This window comes from Vanessa atalanta, chromosome 7 (assembly GCF_905147765.1).
Source record: "Vanessa atalanta chromosome 7, ilVanAtal1.2, whole genome shotgun sequence".
In the NCBI taxonomy this organism is placed as follows: Eukaryota; Metazoa; Arthropoda; class Insecta; order Lepidoptera; family Nymphalidae; genus Vanessa; species Vanessa atalanta.
Genome location: NC_061877.1, coordinates 10399853 through 10415336, shown reverse-complemented (window position 1 = coordinate 10415336; position 15484 = coordinate 10399853). Strand labels below are relative to the sequence as shown.

General features: G+C 38.6%; 2 protein-coding genes across 2 annotated transcripts in view; one reads left to right on the top strand and one right to left on the bottom strand.

Annotated features, from left to right (window-relative positions):
• Positions 1-15484, bottom strand: part of LOC125065382 (tachykinin-like peptides receptor 99D) — a 117991-nt gene that overhangs the window by 81106 nt on the left and 21401 nt on the right. The window lies entirely within an intron of this gene.
• Positions 11457-15484, top strand: part of LOC125065450 — a 28065-nt gene continuing 24037 nt past the window's right edge. Inside the window, exon 1 of the mRNA XM_047673031.1 lies at positions 11457-11894. Within this exon, the coding sequence (XP_047528987.1) occupies positions 11457-11894 (438 nt within the window). The remainder of the gene's footprint in view (positions 11895-15484) is intronic.

The following is a 15484-nucleotide window of genomic DNA, read 5'->3' as shown; positions in this document are numbered from 1 at the left end:
AAACGCTCGAGTGTTAGTTAAATTGCTCGCTTAATGGATCAACTTCACAGATGGGCGCGACTGGTTGAGATAGAAAAGACATTTATTCTTGAAAGTAAATCGTTCGATATTAACGCTCTCGGTGAAAGTACACCGACTCACCTTCAACTAATAATATTAAATGTAACTCGTGTAAGTTACTCGTTTGCTTGCCAAATGATTACAAGTTTTATTACCGTATTAGCTATTTCCACACACGTTGGTAACTATTTTGAAAATTTACCACTAATAGGACCCAGGATATGTATAGTATTATTTGTTACGTTAACTATATAATACTGGCCAGTAAAGAGGTCTTTAATTTTAGTTAGAAGTACAAATTAAAATTCATTCTATAATACTCGTATAGCTACACTCTATAACACTTTTTGTTATCTTTTATTTTACTTAGGAAATTAAAATTATTTCCATAAAACTCGTATAGCTATGACTCCTCAATTGTTTATAACACTTTTTTAAGAATTAATTCGTCAGTAAACCACATTAATTCATCTTACAACTACAGCAGTTTTGAATGGAAACTGATCCACTACACACGCGTGTTTGTGGTGGGTCAGTTAGTGTTTACTTGCTTCAACTAATTTCCATTTTTTCGGAATATGCATAACTTTTTAAAGAGGAAAAGTTTCAAATTCAATTAAACAATGAAAAACAAATTTAAAGAGTCCATCGTTTCCCCAGCATTTTTGTAAAAGAAGCATAATTATAAATGGAAAAATATAATCGACATTACTGACCTATACTGAAATTAGTATACATAATATTTCGTTGAACAATATATTTATTGTTTGAAATTACATAAGTAAGGTAATTAATTGTACGGTAATTGTAAGGTAGTTGTCACATTGGTGACAATTATAGTTTCACTGAATATCGAGGAATGATCGACATGTTACGAGAAGACATAGGATTTCGACAATATGGATTAGATGCACCGAAATTATATCAATGCAGCACTCAACAATCAACGAATACGAACTCCACGCTTTTTGTCAAATATCCTTGTAGTGTGTAATAGGTCTTGTGTATTAAAGTTTAAACAAAAGATTTAAATACATAGGTAATCATTTTTAATCAATAACATTGTTTTTACATATAAATTTACAGAAATCAATTCTGTTACTGTCTCCTTCAATAGGTTCAAGATATACGAGCGAATACAAAGTCGCAGGCTCAATCTCATTAACCATTACACAAACTTTACACTTAATTAAAGAGTAACTACTGAGTTTCTTGTTGGTTTTTCTCGGTAGAATCTACATTCCGAACCGGTGGTAGCTTTACTTTAAATAGTTTGTTAAATAACGATTCAAAAGTGCTTGTAAAAGCCTACTTGAATAAAGTATATTTTGATTTTGAATTCGAACGATTCATATGAGTATTAGAAACTCTCTTTAAATATAGATCATATTATTTTCGAAAGGAAGAAGATAAAGATGAATTAAGGTTCCTATAATCCTAATGAAAAATAATTGGGATATGAGTATATTGTATTTACTGGTATAGAGTTAAACTTAACCGGAAGGACGTTTTCAATCGAAAGCCCTGATCATTGAACTGAATAATAAGACAATATAAGGCTAAAACAGGGCCGAATTATACGGCGCCTGATTTCACGATTTATTGGAAAATATCCTTTCACCGATGTGATTAAATTTTTTGTGTATTTCATTCTAATGAATTTTACATATATAAGTAATCCGACGTCTATTTAGTGAAAATGTTGAAATTCGTGTAGTAGAGGTATGATGTAACTTGAAACTTTAAACTCACCGCTGAAAACGAACATGAAATATCAGAATATGATATGTGACATTTATTATAATTATCTATTTTAGAAATAGATAAGACACGTATCAAAATGGCGTGTCACCGTAATTCGAATGTCAACATTTCACGGGTAAGATACGAAATAAATTCTTACAGAATCGCACTGCGAATAAAGTATTGGAGATTAATGTAACGTCAAGCTTGAATACGTTATAAAGGGGCTGTATACGTAATTAATGTATATATTTTTAGTTATGGATACTAGATGGCGTTATGTCAAATCGTAGACATTTCAACATCGCGATGGCAAGATTCGCTAATGATTTTATATAGCACTATGGAGAGTTTCATATAAACGTGGTGATCAGTGGTACCTAATTGTTTTATTAGTTAACATTAGTGTCGTGCAGCATCCTTAGGATCGAGTGAGCTAGTTGTGCAGAGGTTAATATTTATGAAATAAATTACATTACATACATTAACAGCCTGTAAAATTCCCAAACCTAGGTTAAGGAATCCTGTCCCTTTAAGGAGAAGGTTTTGGAGCATATTCCTCCACGCTGCTCCAATGCGGGTTGGTGGAATACACATGTGGCAGAATTGTGTTGAAATTAGACACATGCAGGTTACCTCACGATGTTTTCCTTCACCGCCGAGCACAAGGTAAATTATAAACACAAATTAAGCACATGAAAATTCAGTGGTGCTTGCTTGGGTTTGAACCCGAAATTATCGATTAAGATGCACGCGTTCTAACCACTGTAATAATACATTAGTGTTGACTTATTTATTTTTGTTTATTTATACATAACATCACTTCAAAACAATACATAAAATAAAAATCAATAGTAATCTCTTAAAAATCACAATTGCTGAAAAAATATTAGATTTTAAGAAATACCTATGAATAACTTGTCGCCCGGTACTTCGGTTGCATGAAAAAATAGCCTATGTTTATGTTCCATACCAAATTTCATCAACAGACATACAGACAGAGTTACTTTCGCATTTATAATATAAGTATAGAGAACAAATTTACATATACATATATATTTATTAAATTTGTCAAATAGTACGTTTTCATACTTAAAAAACTGAGCGTAGTGCAAAGGTTCAATCAACCAATCTTAAGAGAGAACGTCGTACAATGGTTTTGTACTGAAAGGCGTTACGTAAACTCCTTGTCACCCTTAGAACGGGGACTGCGCTAGCTGCCGTATACTTAATATATGACACATGATGAAATAAAAAAAAAGTTACCTCGTATTTATTTGTTTTTTACGATTTAAACTAAAAACCTTAACATAGTATTTTCTTGTTTATACTATTTAATCAATTACCTTTGGAGTATGTTTTTATATCTACGAGTAATGCTTGCTTACGCTAAAAGGATAAACCCATAAGATCCAATTTCACAAAATCTAAATCTTTAGTACACTTTAATGGTGGATGTTTTAATTGATTAATTTTTAATAAGAATGAAGTTAAGGTTATGGTAACATATTACAATTACACTTGCAACCTATTATTATTTCCTGCTTATTAAAAAATAACTCATCAAATCATCACATCACATCAAAACTAGTTACCATTCTGTGGTAGCCCTAATTAGTTATGTAATAATTTCAGCAAACACTTATTCATTGTCTCGTTTATATTACAAAAGCGTTGTTGCAAATCTATCCTTTATTTTTCATACATAGTATAGACCTATTCAGGAAGGCGAGCAACGGCATGCTAAAATAATTATCGGTGTGCGTTAGTATGAGTACTAACAAGATATCTTAGTGTGCGTGAGATGATTAATGTAAATACGAAGACAATAAAGAAAAACAAATTTGTATGGAATAATATACTCGTTAAGGTATGCCGATAATTATTTAACCCAGTGCCTGTCTTGGGGGCTAATTCTACTAACAAATCTTTCCATTCCGATCCAACTTCGAAAATTCCTCACAAAAATAAACTTCAGCTTAATCGTAACTGATGGTCAATTTACATCAGTTACTATACAATCCCGATGAAATTTTGATACAATTTCGACCGAACTGAAACTGGATTGTTGTGTTTGTAGTAGCATAAGAAAACGGCTACATGGCGACGATTACGTTTTGATCGATTGCGATAAAGCGACAATTTGTTGGTAGAGTTTTCGCCTTGTTTATGATTTTATATTTTTAAATTATAGCTTTTTTATGGAATAGGGCAATAGGCCACTTGATTTTAAGTGGTCACCACCGTCCATAGACATTTTCGTTGTAAGAAATATTAACCATACCTTACATCGGCAAAGCGCTCCTAACCTTGGGAATTAAGATTATTTATCTCTTCTTCTAGTTACATTGGCTGACTCAAACCGGAATACAACAATACTAAGCATTACTTTTTAACGGCAGAATACTTGAAAAGAGGATGGTATCGAACCAAACGGGCGTGTACAAAGCTCTACCACCAGGTAAAAACTATTTCACTAGGAACATCTTGACAGGAACCCTATTAACGAGAAGGCACCCGTCTTCATGACTAAACAGATCTGTAACATTTTTTAATTTTATAATAAATACTTACCAAAATTCCATTACAGTGAAAATATATACCCAACGTGATGCGACACTTATGAGTCTACGTTAAAACGTGCGGTCTGGGATTACTAAAGTTCTAAAGGAGAGATAGCAGTTTCAAGAACCGAAGCAGTCAATAGAACCGCAGTCTGCTTAGTATGTACCTTTGTCTTGGAAAATCAACTAGATAAGCATATATTCACACAAACTATCCGTCCGTTCCGAGAAGATAAACTGATGTAAGATCACAGAACTTACACGTTGCTAAGTATAAAGATTATGGGATTCTTCTACGAATCGTCCCCAAAATAAATTCGAATATTTTATTCCCCCATAGGGTATGAATTTCTAAAAAAGGTTGTATACTTGACTTTTATCTAAACACAAGTCAAATACCAACTACTATTTTTAGATTGGCAAATTACGAACTCATTTTAAAAAATCAATTTTATTTATACGTTTAATTATTTAATAACCATTCCATTTATAAAATAAATTCTTGGAAACGTATGTTGCATGCAGGATGCATGACGAGTATATGTTGTTAATTTGGATTCTCATTGAAGTGCCTTTAATTAATATTTAGTTGAATTTATGCTCATAATGATAATCTATATATTTAAATCCTTTGTTGAAACATTAATAGATAAGGCCTACTACACACTACAAGGACATATAAACGAAAAAAGTGCGGAGCTCGTATTCGTTGATTTCCATACAGGAGATATAAATTTTAATTGTATACAGTTAGTTCTCACTAGAATCTACATTGTGAAGCGGATATAACTTTACGTTTAATTTAAGCCTGTATCATGACGATTCAAAAATGTTACATATAATATAGTTACAATTTATATTTGATTTCTAGCAAATATAACTTATGATAACGTATGATTAACTCAACGATCATCGAAATAATAATAATTATTTAAATATATAGGTACTAATATATAAAGCTGAAGAGTTTTATTGTTACATAGGCCGTTTATTGATAAAGTTTATATACTATTATTTTCCGAACGCGTGGGTGTCAGATAGTATTTAGGACAGAGGGATGTCTATTTCTGTATTCCTGACGTATACGCAAAATGTTATGTTGATCGGTTTAGTAGTTGTGACGTGTATGCGTAACATGTAAACATACTCTCTTTCGCATTCATAATATTAATTGGGATATAACATTAATTTATTTATGAAATGTTCATTTTGATTTAATATTTTGATATTAATAATTTAATTAGGCCGTGGTGACCACATACCATCTGGTGTCCCATCTGCTAGTCTGCCTACCTAAATGACATCAATATAAACGAGCGTCGAGCCTCAGAGAGCAGTTATTTATAAACAAAAGGAAAAATATTTAATTATTTTTATATTTGTTACTGAATGAAAATGAACGCCCTTCGTAAATGACGTCAATTTAGAAATTCTTCGGAAATATTTATTAAATATTTATCAATTTTATCAATCAGTAGTAATATATATATGTATATAAATGTTATTACTTTGATTGAAACATCGAAATATTTTATTACAGTATTTAATCAAAATTTAAGCACTCTCCTTTGTTAAGCAACGACATTGTCCATTCTAAGTCTTTAAGGTTAAAACAAAGAACTCCCATTTCCAGCAATTGCTTTTATGTTTTTGTTATGACAATTAATTATTTAAATAAACAGTCCTTTATCATCATTAGGCCTCACAATAAAATGAATAAAGCTTTAAATACAACCCTTCTTAAAAATGATAAAATCAAAAACTTTTCAAGATTGATTACTTAAAAAATTATATTATGACACTAAAAATCTACTAAATAAACATATTTACACATTATTATTACACAAACATATGGCATTTTGTCATATACCTACACTCACACGAACACGCAATATTAGAAAAAAAAAACCAGGGTTGTAAGCTTAAATTTATTTATTTATGGTACCAAAGAATATACTTTAATTTTTTTTTAGACTTTAAGTATATACTTTTATATATGAGAGGTCTAATTTCAAATAGAGACGACTTAAACATCATGTTATATGTTCAATGTATACGATGTCGTAATAATATTTTTATTCAGACAATTATATTATTATTATTTTTAAAAAAAAAAGCTTAAACTTAAAATATTATCATAGTCATGGTTATTTGATAAAGCCGTTTCGTGAATAGAATCAATTAATTTTAGGATTACCAACTTGTAACATTTTATGATATCTTTGGAGTATATTATCCAATGATTATTTTTTTATTAAATTAACGTAGAGATCATTATTTTTTTTTATGTACTTTTAATATGGCATAGATTGTTGGATGATAATTTTGATATACTTAATCTATGTTTAAACTAGCCTTATAACCTATGGCGTATAAACTGTAGATGGATATTCATCATTCATCGAAATTATTCACCCTCTAAATATGTAAATTTAAGTATCAAGATATTAGAACACTATACCGAATATCTTCTAGTCATAAATAAAAGCCTAAACACCGATTCCATCATCCATTATTCTAACTTTCAAATATGTCAAACTTTTATACTTTGAAAATACCTTTCTTAGTGGTCACCTATATTTCATAAGGAATTCCTGTACCCAAAATTATCCTTTCTAGGCTATGCTTTGTGTGTCATTTATTTTAATAATTTCATTAAATCTAGACACGCGGTAGCGTGTCAAGCCAAGTTCAAGTAAAAGAACTGGCCAGACTTTTTCGTATTTACACAAATAAATATTAAGAAAAGTTACTGCACAAATCTTGACCGCGTGGAATGGTGGCAAGAATGCTACTTTTGCTGCTGCTTTTTTTAAACGAAATTACGCACGATTGCCACCCACGCGCACTTCTTCAATCAAAAGAATCAATGATGCGCGTATACTGATATCGATATTTATATCATAGCTTTACTGTCTCTTGTGTATTGATTTATGTGATCTAATCTATGATATAAAGCTCTTTATTAAATAATTCATAAAATAATCGCATCGGAAATATTACGTACCCTATTCAAATTGCCGATAAAACGAACACACAATATATTTCTACCGAGTCTTGCGTCATTGCGATATTACTTCACTAGTGTTTATACCGATAGTAAAATAGTAATTAAATCTTAATATTAAATCTTAATACATACGAATATACTAAATTTATTAACAAAGCTGATACAGCTTAAATAACTTGCCTAAATTATATTTTGGTTACTTACGACCTAACATCATTGAAAATAATTAATTTCACATCTGAGAACTACTGAAAACTTCTCTGTCAAAGACAATATGAGTTTATAATTATATCTTTCAGACACAGACTATGGATTATGCCGTTATGTTCCAGTGTCGTAGATACGTGAATTCTCGACGGAAAATTGAGGTTCGAACCCAGACAAGCAGGCAGCAGGAAATGAGTTTTCCTATTTTTAATTTGCATTTTTAATGTATCTAGTGCTTGCTGGTGAAAAAAACATCGTGAGAAATTCATATCTGTAGTACATTTTTATCAACGTTTCGTTTGGCACTTATTGGAATAAGTTCCGAAACCTTCTACTTATGAGGAGTAGAAGCCTGTAGCTAATGGAACATTAACAGGCTGTTACCTTATATTTATATAAAGCAATAACTAAGAAAATTTAGTAAATATATTGTGCTAGCTGGACCCGAGACTTTACCCGCGACTAATTTATACAACTTTACCTTTAGAACAACAAACGTCACCTTAAATGTCTCGAGGATAAATAAAAATACATCCAACCAAATTTCATCTAAATCAGCTCAGAGGTTTAAGCGTGATGAGGTTACTGACAGAGCTACTTCTGCATTTATAATATAAGTATAGATTAGTCCACAATCAATCACTTCCGTTCAATCTATAAATTTGGGATCGACGCGGTGAACTGGAAACATGAAAAGGATTGACTAAATTTTACTGCCGTTCGTTTGTCACAAATACAGATTGCGAATCCATTTACATAAGTTTGTTTCCCCACTTCCATACAATTGGCTGATACACTTACGAGCACAATGAAAGCACTTTAAAAAAATCTACCTTTTCACCCACGGGTTGAGATCCAGTAAATCCATTCTATTCCATCCATCCAGTATTACTTAAAATAATTGGAATACTATGGATTGCGTGTCTAAGTCTACAGTTCCTATTTAATGTAACTATCACACGCACTTTTACGATTACAATATTAAACAGAAGTATCACTGGTATTTTGATACTGAAATAGCTTTGAACAGTACTAGTAGTATATATTTGGGGTATGAACGTTTTATTGAACATACCTCTTCATATAATATGTAATATAAATAAGTAAAGAGGAATCGTCCTTAAACGTCCTTTAACGTTTTTAATTTGTGGCCACCAACTCATTTATTTTACCTCTAAATAGCATTACTTAATATGATTGTCTTGCGGTTTGACGGGTGAGTGAGTCAGTGTATCTAAAAGTACAAGGAATATAACATCTATCTTATTTCCCAAGGTTATTATGAATGGTGAAAATTACTCAGAGTGCCTATCAGTGGCCAGTTTGCCCGTATCATAAATTAAAAAAAAAATTATAATCTACTCCTGTGAACCAGTTGCTCCCCGGTTGAGGAGAAAATTTACAGCTTTTTCCACGACGATACTCCATTGTGTATCCATATATATAAAAACTGCTATAATTTGTAAACTATACGTTTTCCAAATATTTTTACATAGTTGATAGACAAAAATCATTGTTCCGAATTATTTGGTGAATGTGGAAAAACTATAACAGATAAATCAAACCGGAACTCAAAACGTAATTAATCCGCATCAAATAATTTCTAAACCATTTTTAGTCCGTTAGTTTATGTAATATAAGTACTAACTACTAACGCAGTATAACACAAACATTAATGTAGATCTCGATTGTATACTATTAAGCATTTATATTAATCAATATTTTTAAAATTGCACAGTTCATATCCATTTAATTGTTTTTGTTTTTATTAAAAGGTTTTTTATTATATGTGTTGTGAAAACATATAATAAAAATTTTTTTTTGTTTTTCTTTTATAATATGTAGTTATTGTGTTTGTAAACGACGATAGCATAGGCCAATAATCTTTTATAAATTGTATAATATATTTTAATTTCAACTTAATTTAAACTTTATTTTACATGTTGACACCATACACTGTGAATGTTATGTACACTTGTAATCGATGTACATATCAGAAGTTGATTTTCTTTTTTTGGATGTTGTGTAAACCATCAATTAATATGTATATTGTTAGTGTACTTATTAAATAAAATAAAATAAAAAAATAAAAATAAAACTATCTGTAGTCGGTGCCAAGCCCAAAGAATTTGTTAGAATATTTCACATAGCAAATTAAACAATTTATTAATAACAAATACAATTAAAACCACTAATGTAATGAATTACAATGAAGTACTTACAAATTATGTTATTTAATAACAACGATGAACTTATTCTAGTCGGTACGTAAATATGCCAAAAAATATATTCTTCAAGGGCTTGGCACCGACTTCAAATAGTTCTCTATCAAATATAAAACCTTTTAATAGAAAATTAATTAAATTATGCTTGACTGTTCATTAAATTTTCCATGTTTACTGTAAGCGAGCAGTAAACTAAGAAAGCTGGGAAGTTTTAATCGTAAAATATTAATCAAAGTGAAAATTTATTTATTTCTATTAGGTTTTGAATTACGTGCTTTATTTGGTGCTATGATGTGTCTTGTGTATGGTGAGAAGAAAACGAAAAAACAGGCAAACGTATATATTCATAGAGCCATAGAGATAATGGTTGCATTATATTATTTAAGAAACAAACTGAATCGAAACAGCTTAAAAAAAAGAAACTGTAAACTGCCTATGAAAATTATATTAATAAAACTATCTGTTGCATACGACTTCTCTCACATTTTAGGGGTTTGCCGTCAAGCGTTGGGTATAAAAATTAGCCTGAGTTCTTCCTTGGGTTTCAAGCTTACTTCATAATTTCAACAAATTTGGTTCTGTGGTTTTGCCGTGAACTGTCTGTCTATTTGTTACGCTTTCAACACAGTAACTTTTGCATTTATAATATTAATTTATGCATCCAACAGCGCTATGGTTTACTGGCTAGCGATGAAAAAAGGTGCAGGATCGATCCTGACCTCTTGGGCTTACCCACTCCTAACACAAGTGATAAGCTTAAAATTAGATAAATAGGAATTTTAGTAATTCCTTAATTAATAAAGGCCATATAATATTAGTTGGCACCTCAAGCGGTTAAGCCAAAGCTGACTGCTCCTCGTACAGCTGCAGTGGTGGTTACGCTGCAGCCGGAAGCGGAGCAGAAAGGTGTCACATATGCCCAGGTCTTGGAACGCGCTGAGCAAGGCATAAAATTGCAGGAACTCGGGATCAATGGCGGGTTAAAAGTCCGACGCTCGGCGACGGGGGCCAGGTGCTGGAGCTGCCGAGAGCACAGTCGAGCCAAGTAGAAAAACTAGCCGACAAACTCCGCACAGTGTTGGATGGGGTGGCCAACGTCGTCCATCCCATACGGAAAGTGGACATAAAGTTGACGGGGCTAGACGACTCCGTCACCAAAGATAAGATCATCGCGGCAGTCGCTCGCGAGGGTAACTGTCCCACTGAAGTGATAAGGTGTGGAGAAATTGCACGTGCGCACAGTTACATGGGTATGGTCCGCGTGACATGCCCAATAGCTGCGGCGAAGAAACTATCTGACGCCGGTCGGCTCTTGGTTGGGTGGAGCTCGGCCAGGGTTTACGTGCTGGAGCAGCGCCCTCTGCGTTGCTACAAATGCATGGGCCTTGGCCATACCAGGATGCTATGCCCATTTAGTGCGGATCGAGGGAGCCTTTGCTTCCGGTGCGGCGCTGATGGTCACAAATCGGCTGAATGCACCGGGAAGCTGTGCTGTGCGGTGTGCACAGACGCTGGCAAGCCTTCCGGACACATGATGGGGTCAAAGGAATGTAATCCCCCAAACACGAAAGGTAAGGTGGCCTTAGGCACCCAGTCCACCACCAACGTCGGACAGCGCCCAGCAGAGGAGGAAGCTGCAATGTCAACATGAGCGCACAATTCAGCTTCCTTCAGGCTAATATCAACCATTGCGCCGGGGCTCAGGACCTACTACTGCAGTCCATGGCGGAGTGGGGGATCGATCTGGCGGTGGCCTGCGAGCCCTATTATGTCCCGCCCCTACCTCATTGGGTAGGGGACTCGGATGGTACCGTGGCGGTCCTCGCGAAAAGCGGAACGGGTCCCTCTATCTCACTCGTTGAAAGGGGCTCGGGTTACGTAGTGGTGGGGTGGGGGGAGTACGTGGTCGTTGGAACGTACTTCTCCCCGAACCGCAGCCTGGCTGAGTTCGAGATCTATCTCGGCTTCGTCAGATCTGCGGTGGCCAGGCAGTCGCCTAAACCGACAGTGGTTCTTGGTGACCTAAACGCAAAGTCGCGTGCCTGGGGCAACCCTGCCACAAATCCGCGAGGAAGGGCCGTCCAGGTGTGGGCACTGCTCTCCGACCTGTCCCTTCTCAACAAGGGGCAGGTTCACACCTGCGTGCGCCAACAGGGGGGTTCCGTGGTGGACGTTTCGTTCGCCACCCCTGTCGTAGCACGCAGAGTGGTCGATTGGAGAGTGGAGGAGGAGGTGGAGACTCTATCGGATCACCGCTACATCCGATTTGAGATCTCCACCTCTCGCAGGCCGGCGGAACCCCAGAGGGTGCCGACCACGCTGCCGAGGTGGTCTCTCGGCCAGGTCGATCGAGAACTGGTCAAGGAGGCCGCGATCGTGCAGCGGTGGGGTTTCCGCAGGGAGGACGGAGGGCGCTAACGCAGAGGAGCTGGCGGGCCGCATGCGCAGTTCGCTCAAGGAAGTCTGCGATGCGGCCATGCCTCGGACCCGGCGCAGGGTTCCGCGACGGCACGTCTATTGGTGGTCACCCGAAATCGCCGACCTTCGGGCGAATTGCTGCCGGGCGCGGAGGGCCTACGTCCGCTGTCGAAGGCCTCGACACGGATTTGGAGAGACAGATGCTGGATGCTTATCGCCAGCTGAAAAAAGATCTGCAGCTGGCGATAAGCAAGGCTAAGGAGAAGGCCAGGGAGGAGCTTCTGGCGGGTCTCAATCGAGCGCCCGTATCGCGGTGTGCGCGGGAAGTTCCGCAACCAAGGCGCCCCCGTCACTGAGACGATGCCGCCGGAACTCCTCCTACGCCTGGTCGGGGAACTCTTCCCCCATCCAGGCGAGCATGTCCCTCCACAGATGGCCAGCTCCGTGATCGAAGACGCAGTGGCTCCACCACTGACCACGGAGCGGGAGATGGAGATGGCCCTCGGCCGCTTGAGGGCCAGGAACACGGCGCCGGGTCCGGACGGGGTTCCAGGGCGTGTTCTGTGCGACGCCCTGGAATTCCTGGGTGCAAGGCTTCGGGAGCTGTTCGACGAGTGCCTGTGCAGCGGGCAGTTTCCGAAGCCTTGGAAAGAAGGGAAATTGGTCCTGTTGCCGAAGGAAGGTCGGCCGATGGATTCGGCATACAGGCCAATTGTGTTGCTGAACGAGACGGGAAAACTTTTCGAGAAGATCCTCGCAGCCCGTCTCGTTCAGCACCTCGAGGAGGTCGGTCCGGGTCTCTCAGAGGCTCAGTACGGGTTCAGGGCGGGCCGGTCGACGGTCGACGCTCTGAACGCCCTGAAGACTCGGACGACGGAAGCGGTAGCCCGGGGGCAAGTCATCCTGGCGGTGTCACTCGACGTGGCGAACGCCTTCGACAGTCTCCCTTTCGAGACGATACGGGAGGCACTCCGATACCATGGGGTGCCGACCTATCTCAGGAGGCTACTGGAGGTGTACCTCCAGGACAGGGAGGTCCTCTGGGCGGGGGTCGATGGGCGGTTGGTCCGGCGTCGGGTAGGTTGCGGCGTTCCACAGGGGTCGGTTCTCGGCCCAATTTTGTGGAATGTCGGTTTCGACTGGCTCCTGCGAGCTCCCGTCCTTCCCGGGATGGGAGTGTTGTGTTACGCTAATGACACCCTCATCACGGCGACTGGGCGGGACTTTCGGGAAGCAGCTCGCCTCGCCGAGGTCGGAACGGCTCTCACCGTGGACCGTATGGGAATGCTGGGCTTGAGGGTCTCCATAAATAAAACGGAGGCCCTTCTATTCCACGGTCCACGGAAAGGACCCCCACGAGGGGCGAGTATCACCGTCCGGGGGACGGTGATCAAGGTGCAGGCCCAGATGAAGTATCTGGGCCTCATCCTGGACGGTCGATGGAGCTTCGGGCAGCATTTTGTCCATCTCGGCCCGAGGCTCATCAACGCCGCCGCCGCTCTCGGCCGCCTCCTTCCGAATGTGGGAGGACCGGGATCGCTATGCCGGCGTCTTTATTCCGGCGTAGTGAGGTCGATGGCGCTGTACGGTGCTCCGATCTGGGTTGACGCCCTCACCGCTCACAATCGGGCCCTGCTGCGGAAGCCGCAGAGGGTCATAGCGGTGAGAGGCATCAGAGGGTACCGTACGGTGTCATGGACTGCGGCGACACTTCTCGCGGGCGATCCTCCCTGGGAGCTCCAGGCGGAGGTGCTCGCGGAGGTGTACCGGTTCCGGGTCGAATCGAGGAACCGCGGCGACCGTCCAGGGTCGGCGGAGGTCGGGCGGATCAGGGCTCTAGCCCAGAAAGCCCTGATCGTCCGATGGCAGGAGGATCTGGGGTCACCCACGGCGGGCCTGGCGACAGTGGAGGCGATCCGTCCCCACTTGAGTCGCTGGGTCGAGAGAAAGAAGGGCACGCTCACCTTCAGGATGACACAGGTACTTACCGGGCACGGGTGCTTTGGTAAGTACCTGCGAAAACGTGATGTCGCAGAAGGAAGCCGCAGAGCGGGAGCGGGAAGAGGATGCCGCTGCAGACCCGCTCCGCCGAAGACGACCAGGGAGGAGGAAGAAGCGCTACGCGCACCTTCTCCCCCCGCCTCAATAGGCGTCGCAGGGACTAGGAGGGTCTCAGTACCCTGAGAACCCCTTCTAGGTGTTGGAGGCCGACCGTCAGGGCGTCACGGTAGCATGCGTAAGCGATCCCGTGGCGCTCGCCGAAAGACGGAGAGGGTACCGCTGGTTTTTTAGTGGGTAAACCCGGCGTACCTGGGCGCACTCCGCGTCCAGGGCTCCGGGGAGTCCCCCCCCCCCCCCCACTTACCATCACGTGGGGGAAGCGCGTAAAGCGTTTTTCCAGCGAAAAAAAAAAAAAAAAAAGGCCATATAATATTCTTTAAAAAATATATATAGATATAATAATTAAGATCAAAGAAATCGGAGGTCACGTTGAAGTGGAAAACAAAATCCTTGAAAAGCATTCCTGATGACGGACTATTGAACATCGTTTTTCCCGACGTTTTATAAGATAGTACGTTATACGTAAAAGAAAAATATGTGGCCACCTGAGAACCCACATCAACGGAAAGAAGTTTAAATCATCTGGCCTTGTCGTTTTCGAGTAATCAACGAACATAAATAAAAGCGGTGAAAATACAAGCTATTATTTTGGCGAGGCGGATATGGTAAATGGAGTAAGCCAGTACAATCAGATAACACACTCAAACCTTTTAAATATACGTGCGTTTTTAATGTCTTCGGCTTAAAATAGTATTTAAATAAATATCTTATTTAAAAAAATACAATGTTTTTTTAAACTTTGAAAGTGTCGAAATAGATTTATATAAGACTAATTACAATTTTTAAATATTCATGTTAATATGAATCAACTCATTATTTTTAATATTTCTTTCTTAATAAGTATCCTTTGAAAATTTAGACTTCTATTTCTATATGAATATATTTACAAATTAACTTAAAATATAACGGTAATGTAAGACGTATTTGTATACCACATTGGTGTGTACTTCAGCCCTTAGGGTAGAATATTCAGAAACACTTAAATGCGAATCAACTCATTTTCAATCGGTACCCCAAAAATAAAATTTCGAGCTTCTAACTTCAAAACGACGGACTTCCAGACTAACTTGTTTACGAAATGTAAACACCAATTTTTCCCTTTAGGCCTTAAATATCAAGAAACGCTGAAATACGTA